Source organism: Osmerus mordax, chromosome 22 (genome assembly GCF_038355195.1).
Source record: "Osmerus mordax isolate fOsmMor3 chromosome 22, fOsmMor3.pri, whole genome shotgun sequence".
In the NCBI taxonomy this organism is placed as follows: domain Eukaryota; kingdom Metazoa; phylum Chordata; class Actinopteri; order Osmeriformes; family Osmeridae; genus Osmerus; species Osmerus mordax.
In genome coordinates, this window is record NC_090071.1 from 1,631,081 (window position 1) to 1,657,595 (window position 26,515).

Consider the following 26,515-nt stretch of genomic DNA (forward strand, 5'->3'; position numbering starts at 1 on the left):
TGGATGCAAAGCAGCCTGTAGCAGAGATCCTGCTGTTGAAACGACACCGAAGAGTGATTCGCACTCGTTCCCGCTCTCTCCAGTTATTTTTAATGCTTATTTGAAGCAACTCTACACCACCCTACCACCACCCCTTTAATAAGGACATGTGATGTGTGAATTTTTTATAATGTTATATAAGAATTCGGCACCCCTGGAGACCCGTGGCCTGGTTTGGATTCGTTTTGCTTTAAAAACAAGCACAAGAGGAGAGGATTGGAGAGTACTTGAACAAGGGACCCTATGGGGGGAGATCTTTCCATTAAGCAGCATCTCTCCCTCTCTCTCATCTCTGAACTGTGTTGTGATGCCTGACAAGAATACTCTGGGGCAACAACCACAGCCACGAGAGAAATGTCTCATCAGCAAGTCATATGCAAATAAAGGGGAGATGGGGGGGATCAGGGGAGAGGTAAAGAAGGTGTAGGGAACACGGTGAGAGCAGACGGTAACAGCACACAGTAGAGCCGTAAAGATGTGGAGGTAGTGAGTCAGGAATAGAAGATGATCCTCGATCCCCGTAAAGGAAATCCCTTTCTAACAGCATGAGGAGAGACACGCAGTTTTAGCAGTAGCCCGGTGTGATATGAAGATATGTTTTACACGGTGTCTGGTGATTCAGGAACAGCGTACACCAACGTCTTCAGTACAGGGTGATGTTACAGGCAGTAACCACCGAGTAACGATTACAATACTTTATCAAGCTGGGATGTTTGTGTAATTTAAAACCGTAGGCTCAGTGTGTGTATTCTGGAGTGGGTTGCTGTCTGTTAAAAGGTACACACTTTGTGATTTCATGGCCAGATACAAATGACTTTCCCTGTAAGTGAGAACTTGAAAGATATTTGAGTGAGACAACATTTATATATAGCTGTGAATGGAGGAGCATGCTATTCCATGAGAAGAGAAGGGAAAAATATGGCAATTCCTCTTGAAATATGTCTTCCTTGGTGACAGTAACATGAAGCATCTCTGACAGCAGTCCTTCATTACCAGATATTGAGTTTTGGACAAGCAGGACAGATAGATAACTCATGCAGTGAGGTACAAGATTGAGTCGATTCATTTTTTTTTTTATCCACATGTTATTTATTGTTTGGACCACTTTGATTGGTAATCTTAGCAATGCAATATTTTCTACTCAATTAAAATTTCTGCTTCTTGAAATACAGAACAATTATTTTTTCCCTTCTTCTCTGTGCCTAATGCGATCAATGTTCTAGATATTCCTAAATGACTGATGGATGGATTGACCGACGAATGGATGAATGGATAGATAGAAGGATGGATGTATGAACAGATGGATGAGCGGATGGATGTTCAGAAAGACATGATTAAAAAGAGGTGTTGTAAGGCAGGTAAAGGATACACGTATATCTGCAGGGGGTTATCAAGGTGTAAAAACCCTTTTGTGATCCTTGAATGATCGTCAAATCTGAGCTAATTAAGCAGGTTACGAATGTCATGATGGCTGTCGTGGAGCCAAACCCTGGACCACGTTTTGATTGCCTCTTGTGGTAGTAATTTATTCGTTTATTTTCATTAACTGAAACATTAGGCTCTTTTCTTACGGGAAGCCACAAATCTGTTAATGAAATGTCATTTAAAATGAAGATGAAAGTGTCAGTTAATTATCTGTTGGAACATTCTGCGAGGCAGATTAATTCCAATTAAAAGAGAAGTTATGACTTCAGATTCGGTTTGTCAAGCACAGATCTCTAAAAGCGGTTTACAAGGTTCATGCAATAACAAAATAAATTTAAATGCTCTGGAAGACCTTATTTTAACTACGTCGTTATATTGGGCAATTTTTTTATTTATCAAATGGAAATTAGTACAGTAGTTCAGCAGAACTGCACTTACAACAGAAATGGACCTAATGTTCAATAATGGTTACGTCGACCAGCTTTGCCAGTTTCAGGTGTTTATTTTTGTGTGTGGCCACATTTTCTGCATTCATTCTTTCGATTTCTCATAGCACCTGTCCAACATTGTGTGTGTGCGTGTGTTCATTGGGAGTGTGCAAGGCTATGGTGTGTGTGTGTGTGTGTGTGTGTGTCTGGCACCCTCACAGCTGTAAGCTCAGGGGCATATGGACCAAGACCATCTGCTTCTGCCAGCCTCTCTTATCACAATGCTTTATGACATGTGTATATTATCCTAACCTGCAGGCTCTGATGGGCAGGCACGCAGAGTGCTAATGTAATGCGCCGCCTTAAAATAGGCCGTTAATGACACAGCGTGTCTAACCAGGAAGGAAGGAAGGAAGGAGGAGAGAGGGCAAAATCCTTTCAACAACTATTGACTGTTGGAATTCACCGGACAAATGGGATTGGCTGCGTCCACCTTAGCTTGACTCTTTGACCTCCTCTGATTCCCCACACACACAGGACAACTGCAGACAAGGGAGGAAGGCTGGGGGAAAGAAGAACAGAAGATAAAATAGAGAAAGAGAGAGAGAGGGAGAGAGAGAGTCAGAGGGAGAGTGAGTGAAAACAACGGTGTTCCAGAGAGAAAGAGACAGAGAGAGAGAGAGAGAGAGAGGGAGTAAGAGAGAGAAAGAGAGAGAGGGAGTAAGAGAGAAAGAAAGAGAGAGGGAGAGGGAGAAAAAGAGATAGACAGTCATAGGAAGAGACAGAGAAAATGACTGTGCATATGTGTGTTCGAGAGAGAGAGAGAGAGAGAGAGAGAGAGAGAGAGAGAGAGAGAGAGAGAGAGAGAGAGAGAGAGAGAGAGAGAGAGAGAGAGAGAGAGAGAGAGAAAGAAGCTAGAACAGCTATGTCATCGAAACCTGGCATTCTCTGCAGCCAATTGTTATTCATATATGCAGTGGCCTCCCACTCAGCGTCTCATAGAACCAATAGACAGAGGGATGGGGGGGGCTGGGAAGAGGTAGGGGGATGTGTGTATGTGTGTGTGTGGGGGGGTTATTAGGGATCTCCTGCACTATAAGGCCAGGATGGAAGGATGGAGCGATGGAGGGACTCCTCAGTAATCGCCACCCAGGCTGTTTAGTCATGGCTTCTCTCTGGTTAATCCCAAGTGACCTTGTCTGGCTGCGGCATGGGCCACCACAGTGCTGCGTTGGTATGCAGACGGTTCAGAGATGGGCTTTTCTCTTCTCTCTCATTCTCCTTCTCTCTCTCTCTCTCTCTCTCTCTCTCTCCCTCCCTCTCTCTCTCTCTCTCTCTCTCTCTCCCTGCCTCCCTCTCTGTCTCTCATTTCTCTCTCATAATGCATGTCCTGCTTACCTTCTCAGTTGTGTAGCCATTCTCACGCACTCTATTCAATCTTGTAGAAATAAGACATAATTCTTGAGTTTCGGACTTTTAAATGTAATTATGTCATTCAACAATGTAGAGCTGAACTAAAATGAGCCCACTGTCACAAATGTTACAACAAAAGTGCCTTGGGAGATGGTTTCATTTCATTTATAGCCAATGGATTAGCTATGGTAAGCTGTTTTGTAAGCATTAAGGCGTCTTGTCTAATTATGTACACTAAAAAAGAGGCTCCATCTTGTTACGTGTTAGTATTTCTAACTATATTCCTGTCCAAAAGATGTGTTCTAAATTAAACAATAAATAGTTCACATCTTCATGTCTAGGATGAACTTGAGAAGCATAATGTGAGACTTTACAGTGGCATAATATCATTCTCTCAAGTTCAACAGGAGAATAACAGTTTCTATAACTGCTCTCTCAATTCGGAAGTAAGTCATAAAAATAATCTTTTTATATACAATGTTTAAGGACACAGTCTCCTTGATTCCCCCCTCCCCCCCAAAAAAAGCTATTAAACTGTAATCAACTGTTTAACTTAATTATTTTAGGACCGTGGAGCCTGATGTATCTTTGTGTTCTGTAGTCTTTTCAGTTTGTGAATAGGATGAAAACATACAGTACTGTATGAACTCTGACCTCTTTAGGTTTGGGGTTAGTACCATAGATATATATATAAATGGTAGATGTCTCGTCCGCGTTGCCGGACAACGGAGTCTAGAACGTCCGCACGGCGGCCATCTTGCCACAGTCAACTCGCTCACCCATAACTGAATTGTGTTGGTGCTACATGTACTTTATAAATGACCATAACTTGCTCAATTTTCAACCGATTTTGAAACGGTTTAGTTTGGCATTGTTGTTATGCCACTGCATACTTTCAAAAAAACATAAGTATTCATAAGTATGCAGTGGCATAACGACATCTCTGACGTAAATAACAAACCAAACCGTTTCAAAATCGGTTGAAAATTGAGCAAGTTATGGTCATTTAAAAAGTACATGTAGCACCAACACAATGTTATGGGTGAGCGAGTTGACTGTAGCAAGATGGCCGCCATGTGCGGACGTTCTGGACTCCGCCGTAAGACATCGAGTCTTTATATATATCTATGGTTAGTACAGTTTACTGTGTTGTTCGCCTCTGCCCTGCACACTTGATTAAACTGCCTCACTTTGCTGAGGGAGCACTTACGAAATGAGTCTAAATAGCTTAAACTCAATACATCCATTTCCTCTCCCCTAACCCACATAGATACTTTCTTTGTATTTTAAGGAGGAACTAATGCACTGTTAAGTCTGTTAAAAAATATCTCTTTTTTTACCACTCTAAAAGTTTAGAGAAATCTTCAGTCTTCAGGGTTAGTCGAGCAAGAATACTTTTCTGAATTATTTGAACTCTCAGGATACCAGTGAGCGAAGCAACATAGCCCTCATCCTGTTCTCCTGGGTGTGTTGTTCAAGAATACTCTCAGCATTCACTATAATTCACAATAAGTGCCTGTTACTGTGAAAACAAGCCCAACGTTTCCCCCCCCTCCAGGAACATGATCAATGACAACTCCAGTAGTGGTTTACTGGTCTTCCTCCTCCGATATGAATCCATGGAATTTACAATTCAGAAGCTTGGACAGCCATTATTTTAGCAGCTTTCCATTCCTCTGACGGTCGTCTGGTTTAAGTAGTAAGCCCAGTAAATGAATTATGGATATGCAAATAGTAGCGACTGTTGCCAGAATCTCCATTTTCATTTTCCAGGCTTTTTTTCTCCCCTCCCATTTCTTTTTTTTCTGCCTCAAGGTGGATTTATTGTAAATTCAATTTGCATTATTGCTCTTATTTGCTGACATGGTGCATACACAATATTTTATTATTATTTCTTAAGTATCAATGAGTACTAAACCCATGGCACCGTCCCCATTCTCTCTTTCTCTCTCTGTCTCTCCCTCTTTCTGTCCCTCTTCTTTCCTTCTCTTTCTCGATCTCTCTCTTTCCCTCTCTCTGTCCTTTTATATTCTCTCTCCCTCTTTCTTTCTCTCCATTTTCCTTCACTCCTCTCTCTCTCTCCCTCTCTCTATCTCTCTCCTCTCTCTCTCCCTCTCTCTATCTCTCTCTTCTCTCTCTCTCCCTCTCTCTATCTCTATCCGCTCTCTCTCTCCCTCTCTCTATCTCTCTCCTCCCTCTCTCTCCCTCTCTCTATCTCTCTCCTCTCTCTCTCCTCTCTCTCTTACTTGTGTCGGATTATGTGGACTGAGGCTCCGGGATGAGTTATGATGTTCTCGCAGAGTGCCTGGGTTCTAATTCCAAAGGATAAGACAGCTTGTTTTAAATCAAAGAAATGAGAGCCTCGTTAGGGCCAGTCTGTTAGGGAAAGAGGAATATGCGGACATAGGAGTGTGTGTGTGTGTGTGTGTGTTCATTATGGTCGCATGACTGTATATATTTTGGGCTTTTGAATCCGTTAAAGTTGACAGTGACGTGTGTCTGATGTAATTACCCAGAAGGTCAAAGAATCTGACCTAGGTGAAGATTTCGGCTGGATAAATCATTTTTAATAACTGAAGCTGTTGTTGATGAAGCCAGAGACACAGCCTGAATAGGCAAAAGTTCACTAAGGGTGCAATCACAATCTGTCATCTGGTTTCTAACGAGCAATGACTTCCCTCCTGAACATCAGAGGTGGGCCTAATAAGTGTGTGGCATCCTGATGCTTGTAGAATCGTGTTTGTGTAGGTCATGATATGAAAGGGAGATGGGTAGCGCATAGTGGTAGTGGATCTGACTGCAGATCAAGAGATGGCAGGTTTGAATCCCTGTACGTGGCTTTGGATAAAAGCATCAGCCAAACAATATTATTAGCAAACATCTCACCAGTATTCCTAGTGGCTGCTCTTCATCTGGAGCGGGTTAGCCAAGCGCAAACCCTGTGCTTGTTCCATTAATTGAATTGTTGTAGTAATCATAGTGCGTCAGGTAGTTTGGGCGTCGGATGGTAATGTCCTCTAATGGCAGCGTCTGCCTCGGTCAAGGTTCCACACCACTGGGTTTCCCAGAATGCCGAGCGCCATGGGCTCTGCGTGCGGTCGGGACTGTGTGAGCTGTACAAGAAAATCAGCTGTCACTGCACCACCAAACATTAAAAGCAATTCTTAACATCTTCGTTTCAACACAATCCAGCGTTAGTAGGTTTGGCCTCTTTTTATCAACTCTTTCTGTTAAATTGTTGGTTTTGATATTAAACCAGAACATTGCCCTTCTAAGATGGAGGACATCTTAATCGCGTGATAATATAGAAGTCTGTATATTTGTAGAGTATGATTCACACCGTACTATCACCCTGCCTATCTTCTTTTTGTTTCTTCCATCCAATCCGCTCTCGCCGCTGCGCAATCTCCTCTTTCCCTCCCTGCCCATTATCTCCCTCTCTCTCTCTTTCAAACAGCTGAGACAGAAAGAGAGATGATTTAGTGCTGATACAGTAAGGCAGGTCAGAGGTGACCTGGCACTGCTGATGGCGCCTCTTGAGAACATGTGAGATGTTTGGTTTACACATTACGCCCATCATGTCTCATCATGATCTCATCATGATGTCATCACCAGGTGAGGGCAGGTGGATGGGAGGACTCATCCTCTCTCTCTCTCTCTCTCTCTCTCTCTCTCTTCTCTCATCTCTCTCTCTCTCTCTCTCTCTCTCTCTCTCTCTCTCTCTCCTCTCTCTCTCTCTCCTCTCTCCCCTCTCTCTCTCTCTCTCTCCCCTCTCTCTCTCTCTCTCTCTCTCTCTCCCCTCTCCCTCCTCTCTCTCTCTCTCTCTCCCCTCTCTCTCTCTCTCTCTCTCTCATCTCTCTCTCTCTCTCTCTCTCTCTCTCTCTCTCTCCTCCCCTCTCTCTCTCTCTCTCTCTCTCTCTCCCCTCTCTCTCTCTCCCCTCTCTCTCTCTCCGCTCTCTCTCTCTCTCCCCCCTCTCTCTCCTCTCTCTCTCTCCCCCCTCTCTCTCCTCTTGGTCTCTCCCTCCACTCTGGGGCCTCCCAAGGCCCTGGTGAATCGGTATCTGAAGTGGACTGAAGTGGCTTGCATCAGAGCCTCTTGTTCTCTAAACACAATGATCGAGGGAATAGCAGGACGAGGTCAAGCCCTCTCTGTGGGCTGCCCCTACAGCATGTCAGTTCATGCTTCCCCTAGCTTTATAAGGGTGCATTTGCATATTATTTATTTTATTATTCATATGTAGGGGTTCACATATGGTTACATGCTACTGTATGTTCTGACCTTTTTATATGCTGACGTGGTATTGGTGGCCTTCGCAGGTATGAAAGGTCTGAGAGATGGTTAGCGAAAGGCTGTGATTGATTTTGGAAAGAAATGGAGCACGGAGCCATTCACAACGGCAGTATGTTTGTGCTTATCTATCTGCTTCAGTCTGGTTTTGATATTAACCCGAGAGGGAAAGCTGCCAGAGCGTTTTAAGATAGCAGGTCTTGTCCTTCAGATATCCCGGGGGAGCTGGTCTGACAGACCCATGGCGGATGCAATAAGCGCCTGTTTACGAGCGCTGCAAGTCGGCTCATGAAGATGTTGACGTGGAGCCTACCTCGACATCGTCCTGACTGCGTGTGTGGAATGGGTGCTGTTGCTAAGCAGTTCACGTGGGATAAGGATTCACTTTAAGTGTCAAAGCTAAAACATGGGGGGTCCCTGAATGCTGATCCAGAACACCCAGTGGATCAAGTATGAAAGACTTTGTTAGTCTCGGAAGATTCAATATAATTTTTTATAAACCTCATCATGTATATATTATTTTCCCCAAATAAGAAATCACAATGTTTCCTGCAAACTCTCACACGCTACACCTAGACCACCCCCCCCCAGCCCCCGCCCCCCCCCCCCCCCCCCCCAACACACACACAAACCGACACTTGCCGAAACACACATGCAAACACACACGCACCCCTTTCGTACAAACACCCTTTTCACCGATACGAGACTTGGCCCTTTTCCCATCAGCCACCATTCCATCCTCTCAGTCCCACCGATTAACCGGTAGGGCGGCCAGCACGGGAGCAGCTGCCACTCTTGGGACACCACGGCCAATCAGAGCTGGAATCTGATACGGAGGCGGAGGCCAATAAGATCGTCGGCAATGTTTATTTTTGATAGGAAAATAACTATCTTTTTGGGGGGGGGGGGGGGATCATTTGCATATAAATGACAGTGTTGGCCGTCGTGGGGAGAGACAGAGACAAGTGGGGAATGAAGATTGAGTGTCTCGAGTGTAAAGTGCAAGGGAGGACAGCGAGAGATAGAGATGGTTTTTCTGTGCACAGGGTGGGTGGGGGGAGGGGGGAGGAGGAGGAAGGAAGGTAGATGTAAATGTCACTGTTGCCATGAATCTTAGCAGCCAGCTCGAATCAGATGGCAGAATTAAGTGGTTTATTTTCAAGCGTTGATGAAAGGACCCTTTAAAAAGACCTCCATTTCTTATTAAGATGGTCTATTAAGCTTCTTGACAGGTTGTTTCTTTAAAACGCCCTACGTGTTTATTGGAAATGGGGTTCATTGGGGTTCAAAAAAGGGCAGTCGAACACCAACGACACATTTGTAAAAAGAGGAGTAACGACGATAGATTTCCATCCACACAATCGGACAGACTGTTTATAAGGAATTGATCGTTCAACACTGGATATTCTTTACCCTGGGATATCTCCAAGACGATATGATTCCCGTGTTGTTGTTGTTGATGGAAGACGGATGCCTCATCTGTTCATAGCGAGCACCCCCCTCCTCCTCCTGCCCCTTCGACCCCCCTCCCTGCCCCCCCCAGCAACACCCACATCTCCAGCTGTTGCACCGCCGGCACTGTCATGTGACTTGTCATGTGACTTCCCAGACGTACCCATTCACCTACGAAACCCACACGATATCCACAAACTCTGATTGGCTGAAAGGGTGAAACTAGTTGAGCCTGTCACCCTGAGTAGGCCGGCCTGTCCTCACTGGCTCCAATACAATTTTAGTTGGCAAACTGTCTACATCTGACTGGTTGCTGACTGGGGAAGCGAGTATTGTTGATTTGGTGGCCACCAAAGAAGGCTCCATTGTGTGGTAATCTCTCCCTTCACCCCTACAAGCAGAAGGGTTACTTTGGCCACACATCAGAGTTATTTTCCTCTTAACTGAGACATACTGCTGTGACAGCATTTCCGCAAGGCAGAAAATGGCAGGTCAGAGTTTAGATGAAATCTCTCTCTTTATCTCTCTCTTTCCCCCTCTCACTCCCTTTATCTGTTTCTTTGTCCCCCTCTCTCTCTCTCTTTCCCTCTCTCACTCTCTTTCTCTCAACAAACTGTCTGGGCCTACATGTCTTGGAGTTTTGCAAATGACAAAATAATTTGAGGAAGGTGTGGTCTTTGTGATTTCAAAGTTCCTTCTCTAAAGATCGTAGGGATCACAAGGTTTGCAAGATATCCTAGAAGATAGCCTTGCTGTAGGGCTGCACCCTGTAGTAAATATTTATGTAATCCTACTACAAGTACCTCATATGGGTCTGGAACCTTACTTTACGACCCAACAATCTCTGACCGTATGTGTGGAGGGCACGCGTGGTCGGGGACAGCCGTAAAGCTGCCATGCCTGGCAGTCGCAAATGACACAACATTCGAGAGAGTTTATGAACTGGCTGCCCTTTTAAAACTCTCGACAGGTCGTCCATGTAAAAGTTTACGGTTAACACGTTAATAATACCTGCAACCCCCATTGATCCCTCATGTTTGTTGATTAAGTGGACTTTCCCAACAAAAACATCATCCACGTGAAGTGGAGACACCTGTTTGGACGCAGCGGATGACGTGTTGAACGTCATCAGTTGATACCGATCATTCAGTTGACACCGGTGTTTGCGTTTTCGACTTTACAAATCACCAAAAACACGCCAGCTAATCAAAATTACTTTGTGGTCAAACATTTCACTAATACTGTTATGAAGAAAAATGTTCGCCCTTTTCCAGAAATACCAAACTGACGGTCATCGGATTGTGTTAGAAACGTTAGCGTGAGTAAGTGGAGCTCCGCCTATTGAATCAGTTGATACCGGTCATTCCCATCTCAGCCAGTAGCAATCTGAAGGGAGGCGGTTGACTGGATGTCTCCCTACTCTGTCGGTCACAGTATCCAAATTGCTTTGGCAGTTAGTTGTGTATGCCAGTTCCTGCGTCTACAAGAAGCGATATTTGGGCTTCATCCTGCAGATTTAAGAGCGCTGCCTCAAGGGATTACTCTGTGTGAACCGAGCCAAATCCACCTGTTTCTCATCATATGGACTCCACTTGATTTGCACCCTGGCTAACACAGTCCTCTGCGTACTGTTTTACCCGTTGAAAAGCAGTCGCTATAGTTATCATTTTGTAAATCTGTTCTACGTGTTCCCCACAGATGCTTGGAAGCGTCCTTAGCGGGGCCATTTTAATTGAGTTAAATCAATCGGTGCCCGGCTGCCAGCAGGCAACTCGGATGTATCTTGGCTAACTGATATGAACAATAACTTGCCAGTGTCTGAAATGTGTGGAGCAGCTTTGTTGGAAGATTGACAGAAGCCGAACTCTCTTCAAGTGCTGCTTCCCTTACAGAGTCCATGGTTTGCCTAGATAGACTTGGGGAGAACCTATCTACACACCGCCCACTTGATGCACTTAATTAAACTGTTGACATTCTCAGTAAGCTATTCTTACACTATCGTAAGAAAAATAATAATCTACTGTCTTCCCCTCAAGATATTTTTCTGTTAAGTTAAGTTTCTGTTTCTTATCTTTCGAAAAAATTAGATGAACCCCCTTACACTTGTGAACTTAAACTAGTTGGAGATAACCGAACAATTTCACGTCAAGAAGAACTTTCTTTCCTAGTTTTCCTCTCTCCTCACATCAAACACGCCCCAAATAATACCCTTTGAACACCATTTCATTAAAAAGTTCCTTGTCCAAGTCTAAAATATTCGCAGTGTTTTCCCATTTAATCACGGAGACAACCTTTTAGAATGATAAATACCCCGTAACCGAGCAAGTACACCGTTCCCACTCCGTCTCCACGGGGACATCGACAGACAGGGGGCATCACTCATGTGGACTTTTATCTAACTGTAGGAAAGACGGAAGGCAGAGCTGTAAAAATGAGGGAACGGGGAGAAAACGGCCTGTGTTTAATCTTGGCGCTGATAGGGGTGGCAGTGATGGAGAAAGGCCATCAGATGTTCAGTGTCACAAGGTTCCCTCTGTTCCCCATCACAGATGGCTCAGCGGAGCCGCAGCACTTTAGTGCAAACAAGCCAGGCTCTGTCTTGCTGCTGATACATTAATTGCCTGTTGGGGGATTTTGTACATATTTTTCAGCTTTGACTTTTTTTTTAATGTTTTGAGTTTTAACTGCCTTTAACTCCCCGTATTTCACTATTTGATTTCCGTTACTTTTGATTCCACCCTATCTGATACAGTTCTTCATTTAAAATCGCTAAATCTAGGGATTTGTCTTAGACAACCAAGTTAATTATCAATCAATTAAAAAGGAGATTGTGCAAAACCATCTTGACCTTTTCCAGCAGCGTTTTAATTGCTGATGGACTTTCCTCTAACTGCACAGAAACCATGCTTAATTAGTCAGTCCTTGATTAGCAATGTTAGTCCCCCTTGTTGCTATGTCAACAAGGAAAGAACCTTGAGAACTTGTCAATGTCGTCTGACCCAGACAGTAGCATCACTGTTGTAGGTGTTGCAGTTTAGAATAAAAGTTAGGATTCTTAAATTGAAGTCTAAGTGCTATTTACACCTGAAATCCTCAGGAGAAATAGTCTTACTTTAATGACATCCAATTACACAGAAATAAATCTCAGCCATCTAGACTGTCAGCCTACCCAGCTAGGCTATCTTTCTGATAATATATTTTCCTTAAGCTATTTATGGTGGCCCGGTGCAGTGATGACACTGAGGGTCAGAGGTCATGAGAATCTCGAGGCGTTCCTCCAGCTCTCCCCTGAAGCTCCCCTTCATCATCATGGCTGTAGCCACGCTACAAAATAGCTAGAGCAAGGGATCGCTCATGATAAATACCAAGACGGAGAGGAAAGTGTCACAATGGAATTATCCGAAATGGCAATGGATGAGTCATGGGACACGGCGCTACCACCCCCTCACCCTCCCACATGCGCACCCTCCCACCCCCTCACCCTCCCACACGCACACCCTCCCACAAGCGCACCCTCCCACCCCCTCACCCTCCCACAAGCACACCCTCCCATACGTGCACCCTCCCACCCCCTCACCCTCCCACACGGCACCCTCCCACAATGCCCACCCTCACACTCCCACAACCCCACGCCCCACCCTCCCACACGGCACCCTCCCACAATGCCCACCCTCACACTCCCACAACCCCACGCCCCCACCCTCCCACACGATGATGAGAAAAGTGTCACAATAGAATTATCCGAAATGGCAATGGATGAGTCATGGGCCACGGCACTAGCCACCCGCCACCCTCCCACCAGCCACCCCCAACCCGCTTGCTAATTAGCTGCTGAGTTGTTTTTTTTGTAAATAAAACATTTATGGAGACACAATTAGCCGAGCCTGTTGAGTGCTCGGCAGCTGTGCTCGCCAGCTGTTTTAATGGGAGGATGGGAGGGGGGGAGATGGAGGAGGTGGTGGGGGAGGTGGAGGAGGAGGTAGGGGAGGTGGTGGGGGAGATGGAGGAGGTGGGGGTGGAGGAGGATGGTGGTGGAGAAGGAGGTGGGGGTGGAGGAGGTGGTGGGGGGGTGGTGGTGGAGAAGGAGGTGGTGGGGGGTGGAGGAGGAGGTGGGGGAGGAGGAGGTGGGGGTGGAGGAGGTGGTGGGGGGTGGTGGTGGAAAAGGAGGTGGTTGGGGGTGGAGGAGGAGGAGCAGGTGGGGGAGATGATGGAGGAGGAGGTGATGGGGGGTAGAGGAGGAGGATGTGGGGGAGGTGGTGGAGGAGGTGGAGGGGGGGTTAAAGAAAGAGAAAAAGTAATGGCAAAAACAAAAGTGGGATAGAAGGGCAGACAGAAACACAGAGAGGAAAATTGTTTATTTCGCTGACATTAGCAGATTGGGTTCCTCTGGCGATATTAGCTTCTGCGTCGATTCATTCAATTCCGTTCACGTTTTCTACCTCGGGGATTTACGATGCTGTGTGACCAGATTGTGAAAATGGCTGAACCCTGGCTGGCGTGAGGGGAAGCAAAGGAGGACCAGGCAGTGTAGGGCTGAGCTCACCATCACCAGGCAGTGTAGGGCTGAGCTCACCATCACCAGGCAGTGTAGGGCTGAGCTCACCATCACCAGGCAGTGTAGGGCTGAGCTCACCATCACCAGGCAGTGTAGGGCTGAGCTCACCATCACCAGGCAGTGTAGGGCTGAGCTCACCATCACCAGGCAGTGTAGGGCTGAGCTCACCGTCACCAGGCAGTGTAGGGCTGAGCTCACAATCACCAGGCAGTGTAGGGCTGAGCTCACCGTCACCAGGCAGTGTAGGGCTGAGCTCACTGTCACCAGGCAGTGTAGGGCTGAGCTCACCATCACCAGGCAGTGTAGGGCTGAGCTCACCGTCACCAGGCAGTGTAGGGCTGAGCTCACCGTCACACCCCTCCTGTTCTGGGCCTGGTTGGACTCAGGTGGACCTTAACGATGGACAATCCTCCTTCTGCTTGTTTAGGAGGTCAATTCCCAGCTGAATTCCATCAAGATAACTCATCCCTTGACATCTAGATAGTCTGTCTATCCACAATTGGATCTGCAATTTGGCCCCCATTCATATCAGTCACTCAGGCACGGTGGAGTGAATGTATTGACAGAATCAATCAAGTTGTTCTTGGTTTGGTGGAGGTCAGGTGGAAGCAGGTCAGTGTTGGGATTTCTTCTCCATTAAGAGTGATAGACGCGCTGCATTACAGACCGGAAACACACCCGTATAATTTAAGCCAAATGTCAACCAACTACTCATGAATAACTCAGGGTTTTCTTACTGGTAATGGGATTATGATTGACTGATGGAAGGTGGGCGATATTAGACATGGTAATGGTTAAACCCTTGCTGAGTGACCCGCAGGCCGTTTTCGTGGATGAGCATTATCCAAAAAGAGGCGTTTCATTTTCAATCTGGGCGATTGTATTTCGTGGATGGTGAAAAGCATCGGATGTTAATAAGCTATGTCACAACTGGGACGGTGCTGAAACCGCGAGAGACTAAACTGTTGTGGGAAAGGAGCCGACACGACTGAAGCCGTCTAATTCAGGGGATTATAGTATATATACTGTAGGAAATGTGTGAATCAGAGAGGATGACAGGAGCAGTGGAGACTGGGAAGCCCCCGCAGCCCCCGTGAGGCGGGGGGGCCCCCGCCCTGCATAGCAAAAAACAGACTAGGCCTACATAAAAAGATATATTTTAAAAAGTAAAAAACTTTGAGGGCGCTCATTGAGAGCCCCAAGTTTCAACTACCGGGTAAAGGAATCCCGTAACATAGGCAACGTAACAGATCTTCATCCATTTCCATGGGAGAAATAGTCTCACAATCCCTAAATCTGGCAACAATGGCTTTTGCGTATCTTACGTGCACTACTACACCATTACGCCTCTTGACGCGCACATAAAAAAAATGCTAATCTTTACATTTTTCTAGATGACGGTAGAGACATAGCCTAAGTAAAAGAAAATATGCAAGCGATGCTCAAAAGCGCAGCAATGATCTGTTATCTGAACAAGCTCGAGCAAAATACCCAAAGATTACACACTTTAGACCAGCCAGAGAGGAAGCTATCATCAGCATCTCCACAGACGAAACACTACCACAGCAGCAGGTAGCTAGCAGCACCACGTCTTCACCAGCAACCAATATACTTGCTTACTTATTGTCAAGAATGAATGTTTTCCTTTCCCTCCATTGATTGTGTTATTTCAGTGGCGGTGCTGAACTATCAGAAGGCTATAGCCCTGTCTTTGGTTTTGAACAATGACAAATAGGCTGCTGTTGTGCAGACGCAATTGTGCTTTTGTTATTTTTAAACTTTTTTATTTCTCTCACATTGCTGAATATATGCAAAAGGTAGACAGCAATCAGTCTATTGGCAGTTGTATAAGATAATAGATGGAGATACATTTTGAGTGGATTTGGGGGAGGGGTCTCGAGGTCCGACTTTGCGGGGAGGCCTCTGCAAAGTCCCGGCCGCCACTGGACAGGAGGGCAGGTAGGCTGGGTGGGTGGAAGGACGGAGGTGCAGTATTAGCACACAAGATAAAGATACTAAACATTCTTCATTTATTATATATAAAAATTATGACGTGATTAAGTATCGGTCTAAATGAGGAAAGAGAGATAGGTTGTGGTTACTCTACTGAAAGGCGGCAGAGCTGGAGGTCCAGTCATTTTTGAAGCAACCGCAGCAGCTGCACTCCAGCAGACTTTCTAGTGCTTAATCGTCCCAGTTTCCTTCCGTCACGCGATGGTGACAGTTGAGCCACATTTGCATCCTCTCTGTCTGTCTCTGTCTGTCTCTGTCTGTCTCTGTCTGGCTCTGTCTGTCTCTCTGTCTGTCTTTCTCTGACTGTCTCTGTCTCTCTGTCTCTCTGTCTTTTTGTCTGTCTCTCTCTGTTTTTCTGTCTGTCTGTCTGTGTCTGTCTGTCTCTCTCTCCCTGTCTCTGTCTGTCTCTCTGTCTGTCTCTCTCTCTCTGTGCCCTACCTGCCTGTCTGCTGGGTGTCCTGCCCTCTGCCCCCCACAGGCCTACGTTTCTCTGCTGCTTACTAGGTCACAGCTGGTGCCACTGTGGTAGGCGCTGGCATGGTCGGATGGCCAGTCAGCCATCATTGCCCATCCGTGAGCCCTCTGCAGGGCCAAGCCATGGAACTGCACCATCTCCTTCTAAACGGACTGATCCCACTGTTGGCAAGGGAACAGGGGGTGCGATATGGTTCTGCAGTTAGGAAGCGGCCCCTGCATGTCTGAGGTGTTTCACTGCACATGGGTTGCCAGAGCAGGAATGGGGGATATGTTTGGATCAACACATTGTCGCGGTCATCCCAGTGCTGTGGTTTATTAAGCTACAAGGGTTGTTGGCCGGGCTGTTGAAGCACATGCAGGCTGGACTAAATACTAATTATACATTTGACAATCCATGTCCCCACTGTCCCCCCACTGGGAGTCAGGTGGCTGAGCGGTTAGGGAATTGGGCTAGTAATCAGAAGGTTGCTAGTTCGATTCCCGGCTATGCCAACCAAATGACGTTGTGTCCTTGGGCAAGGCACTTCACCCTACTTGCCTCGGGGAGAATGTCCATGTACTTACTGTAAGTCGCTCTGGATAAGAGCGTCTGCTAAATGACTAAATGTAAATGTCAACACACGATGCTGTTTGCCATGGTACATCTGTGCTCATGATTTCATCCAACCTTTGTGTCTCCTGCAGGAGAACCCCAGTAACCCCAGTCTTCCTTTGTCTTTTCTTCTTTTAGTGGACGGCTGCACGGATTGGTCGGTGGATCTCCTGAAATACAAAGTGCTTTTAGGGGAACCTGTAAGGATTAAGTGTGCTTTGTTCTATGGATATATCAGAGCGAACTACAGCCACGCGCAGAGTGTGGGACTCAGCCTCATGTGGTACAAAAGTACAGGACATGGCGACTTTGAGGAACCAATCAGTTTTGACGGTGCGCGAATGAGCAAGGAGGAGGACGCGATATGGTTCAGACCGACGGAAATTCAAGACGGAGGACACTACTCCTGTGTGTTGAGGTACGGTAGGATGTCACCCCTCTCCTCACACCTTCCAGGGGCATGCTACACGCAATTTAGCAGCATTCCATCCAGTCATATTTTCTAAGTACACTATGGCAGTTTCCCCTCAGACAGTGTTCATTAGGATGTCATTATTTTTTACTTTCGTCCTTATCAGTGCTTTTCCCTGCAGTCCCGGTGAAACAGTAGGGAAGAAAGGAGGTTGTGGTACCCGCTGCACATTAATCATGGTGGTTTAAAGTCCTCCCCTGTTAGATTTCTAATGAATTCTCTAATCTCTAGCCAAACGAGCATTGGACTGGGGTCCTCACAGTCCTGGCCCACTGTAAGAAACCCCTGCTTCACTTAACATGCTAAATTATTTCTTTATTTTCCTCTGGGGGACAATAAGGTATTAAGTACCATTGGCAGAGCCATAACTCTTCTTCCTTCACAACTTATGTTTTTTTTTTGTTTTTTTTTGAAGCGGGCATGGAGTTTGAAGCAATGGAGGAGTGAGGGAAGAAGCACAGTAATGCGACTGTCTGGAGGGTGGGGAGGAAAGAGAGGGAGATAAAGAGAGGAGAGAGGGAGATAAAGGGAGAGAGAGAGATAGATAAAGGGAGGAAGGGAATGGAGGTAGACATTCAGCCCCCCTATCTACCTTCTCCACTTGTCAAATAAAAAGAGACCCGACAATCGCATGATTTATGATTTCTATAATGTTGTAAGTCTTGGGCTGCCCAGCACATATGGAGAGATGATTTCATTGATTTAAAGGTCGTTTATGCTCAGGTGAGTGGAAGGTCAAACTTGGTGTCTTCAGAGGTCTGTAAGTACTTCCATTTTTGACTTCAGGGAGCAAAAAGGTTAGACTAACTACCAAACATATTAAACATTCTCCCTCTCCAGAAAAACGTGAACGACTAAATCACCAATTACTGGGAAATGTTCCTTTTATTAAATTCTTTTTTTAAATAGAGTAAAACGCTTTTCTTAGCTCCGAGCAATGCAAGTGCTTCTGTGTGTGTGTGCGTGTGTGCGTGTGCGTGCGTGTGTGTGTGTGCTCATGTCCCCTCACGCCCACATTGTTATGCAGTCACTGAGAGGTGATTGAGTTTGTTCTTGAAGGCACAGTAGCGCAGTCAGTTTGACCTCCCTCCATCAGAAGCTCAATTCAGCTGAGAGAATTTACCCTGCCATTCAGAGCTAACATTTGCATTCCCCCCCCCCCCTCCGCAACCCCCTCCCTCTGTGAAGTGGAGTAGTGAGACCGGGCACCAGAGAATGAATGCAGACGTGCCAATCCCACAATCCTCTTCTTGCCACCCCAGCTGCATGGCCTGTGGAACACAATCATCCAGCTCTGAGTTTATTGTGTAATCATGCTGAAAGTGGAGCCTGGAGATTTGATTTGGACAAGTGTGTTGCTTTGTAGCGCCTCACAACCATTAAGACCAATTAGGGCCGACGCTCAAACCGTAGCACCACGGAATGAAGAAGTCGTCTCACGCACAGTTTTGGGAGATTGATAGACATGCAGGAGAACACAGGAACATGCAGGAGAACACAGGAACATGCAGGAGAACACAGGAACATGCAGGAGAACACAGAACCATGCAGGAGAACACAGGAACATGCAGGAGAACACAGGAACATGCAGGAGAACACAGGAACATGCAGGAAAACAGAGCCATGCAGGAGAACACATGAACATGCTTGTGTGGCGCATCAGGAAAGATTTTATTAGGGACTCTCTTCCGAAATCAAAATGTGTGAGACAAACAAACTGGAAGGATTCAGGATTCATCGCGTTTTTAAAGTTTCCTTCTTTCGATTAGTCGGTATACAGTTGAATATAGAATGTGTTCGTTAAATACATGCTCTTAGCCACCTTAAGATGGACCCGCAGTTTTCAAACATGTTCATAACGTCCTTTTAAGGCCACTTGACCTCCCTAACCTTTTCCTTTAGTGTATATTAGCTTCTCCTGTTACCTTGGAAGTCATCCAAGAACCATTTAATCCAGTGTAATTATGTTCCAAGGAGCCATTGAGTTACAGTTTATTAGTAATTACATGAATACACAAAGCGGTTAATGAATACGCAGGTTTAAACACCATGCTCTTTTTCCAGGTTGTCAAACTTTCCTCTAAAACATTAACGTCAACGCAGAGTCAAACAATGTATGACCTTATTCAAGTAACTTTCCGCTGACCCAAAAAAGAAGCGTTAATACTGTCTTCCTTTCAAGCCAGTAGACTCACTTCCTGCTTGTCACTAAGCATCGCTTCTGCATGACTGTGTAGCCCCTAACCCAGTAAAATGGGGGAAAGTGTTAAATATTGTATATGCATAATTATAAAGTAATAACTTATTAACCTTGTAGGTATAGGTCGTCTCGTCTTGTACGACTCATTACTCAGCCTCGTAGGAGAAGGCAGATTGTACGGGCCTAAGGCCAAAGGCTCTGTGGAAAATGTTTACGTTTACATTTAGTCATTTAGCAGACACTCTTATCCAGAGCGACTTACAGTAAGTACAGGGACATAATGTCAGTTGGCATGACCAGGAATCGAACTGGCAACCTTCGGATTACTAGCCCGCTTCCCTCACCGCTCAGCCACCTGACTCCCTGTAGAAAATACTGTGGAAAATGTTAGTATTGCCTTTTCCCTACATGGTTTTTACATGAATTGCTCTGTTGTTTCACGGTAGCTAATGTACACTTAAATATACTCACTACTATGTTGGTACTCAGAGAAAAAGATGGGAAAATATGGGAGCCGACCCGAGATCCCAAGATTTACTCAATAGATGAACATCTCTATAGATGAGTCATTATTTTCTGGCTTTTTGTTTTTTTGGTGGACTCCCAAGCAGTAGCTCTGCCTGCATATGGCGCTTGCTTATGTTAACATATCAAATTTGGATTAGGCAGTTGGCACAATGGATGGTGAGAGGGGGGAACGAAAAAGCAGCCTTCTTCTTTTAGAAGCGAGAGGATAAGAATCTTCAACTGGGGAAATGAAAAATGAATCATTGTCTTTTTCCCTGTAGCAGCCGCATCTCTGTCTCGTAGTTAGAAAGTTGCGCTGGCTCCTCAGTCAGTCACAGGGCCTTCCTTGTGGAGCGGTAGTTTGCATGGTGACCGGTGGATGGACACCATCTGTTGACAAAGTAAACAAAACGGATTGTATGAGTCTGATGTTAATGAGGACTTTGGAGACCTACTATAATTAAATGCAAGTTGTTTACTTTTACATTTGAGTCATTTAGCAAACATTAGGGTGTTCACATGCCCCCAACCTCCCCCCCCCCCCTAACACTCGCCCTCCCTGCACCTGGTCCTGGTCCAGCCCCCAGCCCCACACACACACACACCTGTTTCAGCCCCCGCCCCCCCCACACACCTTGTTCAACCCCCCCACCCCCACCCCCCCTGGTCCTGGTCCAGCCCCCCCCCCCCCCCCGGTCCTGGTCCAGCCCCCCCCCCCCCCTCCCCACCCCGTTACCGTGGCGTGCAGGCGCACAGTCTCTGCAGCTCCCGGTGATGTCAGAGGGCACCAGCACCAACACAAACACCCTCCGTCAGCGCCCTGGCTCCCTGGAGAGGCCACTGACAGCAGCTTCACGGGCCTCCAGTCTGATAGGAACCAGACCCTGGCTACACAAGACACACACTCGCACACAGACACACACACACAGACACACACACACACTCGCACACAGTCATGCACACAGACACACACACACACACTCGCACACAGTCATGCACACAGACACACACACACACTCGCACACAGACACACACACAGACACACACTCGCACGCAGACACACACACAGACACACACAGACACACTCGCACACAGCCATGCACACGGGGACACACACACACCATAACTGGCAGCAACCCATACAATGCACACACACCCACACTCGCGCCATATGCACACACGTGTAAATATGGATGCTCGTACTGACACACACACACACACACACACGCTGTACGCCAGGAGGGGAAAGCATCTCCCGTCAGACAAGAGGGCAGCAGATGAGCAGTGCTCAGTGTCAAATTAAGGTCAGCGCTCAGGTTCTCTCCCCCCAGGGACTGTGTTCTATACAGAGGCAAAGCATCTGGGATGGGAGAAGGGCACTGTGTGTGTAGGCCTGTGTCTGCGCACGCGTGTTTGACGTGCGTGTGTGTGCATGTGTGTGTGTGCACGTGTATGTGTGCATGTTAAAACATACTGTAGAATTCTGTGTTCTTTCTTGTGTATTGATATGTACTTTTTTACATTTTATTTTAAGTGAGATTCCTCACACACACAGACACAGACACACACACAGACACACGCACACACACTCCATGTGCCAGCATGATCACATCCCAGGTGATCGATGATGGCTCCATCCTTGTTAGGAATGGTTAAAAAGAGAGGATTACGTCTGTCAGCGAACTGACAGATGTGGCTGGGACAGAGGAAGTGTTCAGAGGGAAGGGGTCCCAGCTAGCGTGTGCCTGACTCCTGGTTAACGCTGTTTACCGCTGGAAGCATGCGTGTGGCAGCGCCGTTAATAACGGCCTTCCTGCATGTCCTGCCATGCTCGGGCTGTCATCACACATAGGTTTGTGGGGATGTGTATCTGTGTGTGTGTGTGTGTGTGTGTGTTTCTCCTCTGTCCCAGACCCAACCTGGATTAGTATTCCTGCGCAGGTCCCAATGGTGATCTCTCAGTGAAGTGACAGTTCAAATGGGACGTCCACAGCACTCTGTCACTCCCAGCCAGTCAGGGCCTCACCCTGTCCCGCTGATCCAACCCTCCTGTCACGGCCAATGAGAGGCTGAAACTAAAGGAGGGTGGTGTGATGGAGTGATGCATGCTGGACCTGTTTATCTGTGTTTGTGTTCGAGTCTAGGTGTGTCTGTGTGTTAAGCACCAGCCATGCTGTCCAGCATGGACCCGGATGATAGTGTGGATGGTGATGATTTATGTATTTGTATCATTAAGTAATGTCCACTTGGTGCAGCAGGTAGTCTACTTTAGTCATGCCTTCAAAAGTGAAGTAATTGACATCAATGTCAAGATTTCCATCTAGGTATGAGCTTAGGTAGGTGCTTTAGCCTGCAAACTTCTCGACATGCGTTGATGTGGGACACTTAAACACAGACAGTTTAGCAGCAGCATGTAAACTCTGTCTCTCTCTCTCTGCTCGTACCGACGGAGGCCAAGCCTGCTCTGTGTAAATACAATTTAATCCACCGGAAGCCTATACTCAGGTCCACACCAATTTATTATATAACCTTCACGCTCTCGCTGATAGATTTGTCCAACTCCTGCGCTTCAATTACATTCGATGAAGTGAAACCTGCAACCCCCGAGGCTTTCTGGGAAACCTAAAGGTGAGGTGGAGGTGCCGGGGCTGGGAGACGTTGTCAGGGTGACGGTTGTTACTCTGGTTGAGTTTCACACGACACATCAGACTCTATAGAAATGATCTCCACACTTGTCTAAAGCAGTAGTAGACATTGACTATGTCCTTGACACTAAATAATGTTTTTTTTTGGAGCGTTCATTGAATTATAATTTAGGTCTTTGGCCTTACTGGTCGGGTCTCTGTGTTTATAGTTGTCCATGTATGGCTTCAGTTTTCCTTTCTTTTCCTCTCTATCTCCCTATCCCCCTCCATCTTCTCCCCCTCTCCATCTCCCTCTCTTTCTCCCTCTCCATCTCCCTCTCTCTCTCCTTCTCTTTCTCCCTCTCTCTCCCTCTCCCTCTCCATTTCCCTCTGTCTCCCTCTCCATCTCCCTCCATCTCTCTCTCTCTCCCTCTGACTCCCTCTCTCCCTCCATCTCTCTCCCTCTCTTTCTCCCTCTCTCCCTCTCCATCTCCCTCTCTCTCCCTCTCCATCTCCCTCCATCTCTCTCCCTCTCTCTCTCCCTTTCCATCTCTCCCTCTCCATCTCCATCTCCCTCCATCTCTCTCTCCCTCTCACTCCATCTCTCTCCCTCTCTCCCTCTCCTAAATCTCCTTCTGTTTGAACAGCTCAGAGATGGGCTGGCCCCGTAAACACACTGGGGGTGTGTGATTGCTTCCCGTCTCCTCGCCCGCGCGGCCGCATCAGTGGGACGTTCCCCAGAGGCTCCTCAGCGCCACGCAGACCTCAAACAACATGCCGAGCAGAGCTATAGAGCAGCGCTAGCGAGCAGCGCTGTCTGATAGCAGCGAGACGCTGACCTTCTTCTCGCTCATATCTGATAGTCGTTTTTTATCTGCCAGACAAAATGTCAGAACCGCTCCCCAAGCAGAATCACTTTGGCATCTCAACCCCCACCACCCCCTCCCTCATTTTCCATCTCCCCCCCCTCCCCCAATTCCCTTTTCCATTCCTCCAACCCCCCCGCCCCCAATTCCCTCCCATCTCCCTCGTATATGCTCCTGTGCACCCAACACACACCCTTGCACACACACGCTCCTCTAACGCACAAATGCCGTAGCTCTGAGAGAGACGTCAACAATATGGCGGCTGCCAGTCAGTTCCCAACGTGAGACCTGGTGCAGCTTCTTCGAGGTGAAGATATGTGCTGAGGGAAGCTGGTTGGAATTTTTCTGGTTGAACTTAGGAGTTTTTTGTCAGGGTATAGCCATTTGTAGTGTAATATCTAACTATATATCAAATATCATACACAATTTATATATATATATATATATTATAAATGTTTTTACAGGTCATGAAAAGTAAGTCAGTGAGACAAACTCAATGCTCAATCAATCTTAAACATGTCAAATTTATCTCATCGCATGAGGTCAGTCGCTCTATAATAAAGACTGTTGCATGGAGTTTCCAGTTGTGCAGTAACATGCATAACGTAGGGAGTGTCCCGGACATTTATCACATCAGCCCTGAGGGAGAAACAAACATGGCTGCAGTAGCGTGAAGAGAAAATGCAATGGAGACAAATTGTTTATGCTAGTTATGAATTCAGAGTGAGGCTGGGAAATAGAGGAGGGGGAGGGGGACTTCCCCAAGGCATCAACAGCATAATGCACACTGCATGTTTAAGAGACACAGCAGAAGAACTTTCCAGATCATTGTCAGTTGAGGCTCCCTGAATTTCTCCATCATACTATTACGACGATGCCAAAAAATAAATAATAATAATCGAATGACAGCTCTGTGATTTTAATGTAACAAATGCGGAGATGTTTGAATAACTGGCAACATAATAGTTTTGTGAACTTGTGTGTAATCAATCTTCCGTCATCTTCTGTCAGTCACAACAGCAGTAGCACAGAGTGTTGCCTGTGTGTAAGCGTGCTATCTGTCACCTGACATACAGTCTATTAAGCACTTTCAAATATGTTTCTTGTACAGCTAGAGAGCAAGAGGGTGAAAAACAGAGGGAGAGGCAGAAAGAGCGAGAGAGCTAGGGAGAGAGAGAGCTAGGGGGGAGAGAGGGAGAGGGAGAGAGAGAGCTAGGGGGAGAGAGGGAGAGGGAGAGAGAGAGAGAGAGTCAGTAAACATCAGAGGCAGTAGGCAGTAGTTGGAGACAGGGGCTAAGTGGGGGTGAGCTGGCCCACAGTCAGATTTGGGAAGCGTGTCATTAATCAGCCGGCCTCGCGTGCTGACAGGTGAGTTATGGTCACAGGTAGACCCCCAAGTCCTCCCACCATACACCCTGACCTTCTTCTGGGTCGTAAATAATGCGCCAGCCATAAAACACTGATTTAAGGTGATCTGCTACCCTGGTTTGGACACGCCTCCTGATGTGTGTGGGAGATGCAGGCATGTTACCGTGAGGAAGATCTTCCAGCACCACCCCGCCCCCCCCGGCCCTCCAACGCTGCACCCTCCACATACATCTTTTGTCCCACCCTTGGGAGGGCTTGGCAGATGTTAGCAGTGTCTAGCTGTGGACGTCTGCATGCAAGTGTGCCAAGTAGCTGGGAGAGTGTTGGGTGTGGGACGAAGGCGGAGGGGGAAAAGGGTGGAGGGGGAAGAGGGGGGAGGGGGTGGAGGGGGAAGAGTGGTGGAGGGGGGGAGAGGGTGGGGGGGGGAGGGTGGAGGGGGAGGAGGGGAGAGGGGGTGGAGGGGTGAGAGGGTGGGGGGGAGAGGGGGAGGGGGTGGAGGGGGAAGAGGGGTGGAGGGGGAGAAGGGGAGAGGGGGTGGAGGGGGGAAAGGGTGGGGGGGGGCAGGGTGGGGGGGGGGGGGGTGTCCAGGTCAAGCTGAGGGCTGCAGTTTACCAGACTCTGACAGGAGGCTCACGTATCGACCAACATAGTTTCTCTCTGTGCTGGATGTCTGACAACAGAGAGGCCGTAAATGAAACTTTGCATTGTTGTTAGCTGAACACGAGCTCTAATGAAAAGTCAGCAATCATTCATTATCCACTTCTATTAGAGAGGATCTTTTAATTAAGAGATTCATTAATTTTCCTTATTCATTTTCCCACAGGTACCCTAGAATCTCACGAGAATCCCAAATCAATTATTATTTAATATTGGAGTGAACAGTCGCTGAGTTAAAGGGCATGTCTTATAACCAGGCAGGAAAATTATGTCACGCAAAGGGTGAGAAAGATAGACTTAATGAAAGAATGGAATTAAATTATGACATTATATCCTTGGCGCAAAGGGCATTTTATACTAATACGCAATTCATTAGAATATCATATATGATTTTAAATTGACAGTGATAGCTCTCATATACATTACTGTAGTACTCTTATAAGTAGGCCTATTGATACAACCAATATACTTTAATTGCAGTACATATTAGAAGAGTTGTAACTACCTGGAAAGTGTCAAGACAGGGTGACATTCGCTGTTATTTTCCAGCTCAGGTGTTTAGTTGACCCCTATCAGTTTCCTCCTCTGCTGTACATTGTGACATCAACACCTTGTTTACACCGTACAGCTCCCACATTCTGCCTCAGGCAGTTTGTGCAAAGTGTCAGCCAATGTTTTCTCGGCTTTGATATGCACTGCATGTTATCTGTCATTGCCGTGACATTGCACATCTTGACTTTAGTTTGACAGTTGGACTGACGTTTTCCGTCATTATACTGCCATTTGCCTTCGTTACAACCACGTTCCTCCAAATACACGCTCGCTAACCTGATGACCGCTAAAATCGAGGAGCTAGCGGATTGGACTGCGTGTTTACGCTCAATTCTTTGCTCAAAGTCTAGCTTTTACGAATATACAGTACAACTGCTTTAATCGAGATGGAAACCTGGCTCGCCTGCTTAAAAGGCAGTGTGACGGATGCAAAACATTGGAAAGACATTGTAGGACAAAGAGTTGGCCCGGACCATCGATCACTCACCGGCCAGATGACACAATTCCTCTCTCCCCACAGGCAAGTTTATCAGTGCTGCCCAGAATATTTAACAGGGAAAAGGACCCAAGGGATCTCATTTGCACAG

General features: G+C 46.7%; 1 protein-coding gene across 1 annotated transcript in view; it reads left to right on the top strand.

The window, feature by feature from the left end:
* LOC136966436 (interleukin-1 receptor accessory protein-like 1) overlaps window positions 1-26,515 on the top strand; it is a 167,526-nt gene that overhangs the window by 55,314 nt on the left and 85,697 nt on the right. Inside the window, exon 3 of the mRNA XM_067260944.1 lies at window positions 16,775-17,100. Coding sequence (XP_067117045.1) covers window positions 16,775-17,100 — 326 coding nt within the window. The remainder of the gene's footprint in view (window positions 1-16,774; window positions 17,101-26,515) is intronic.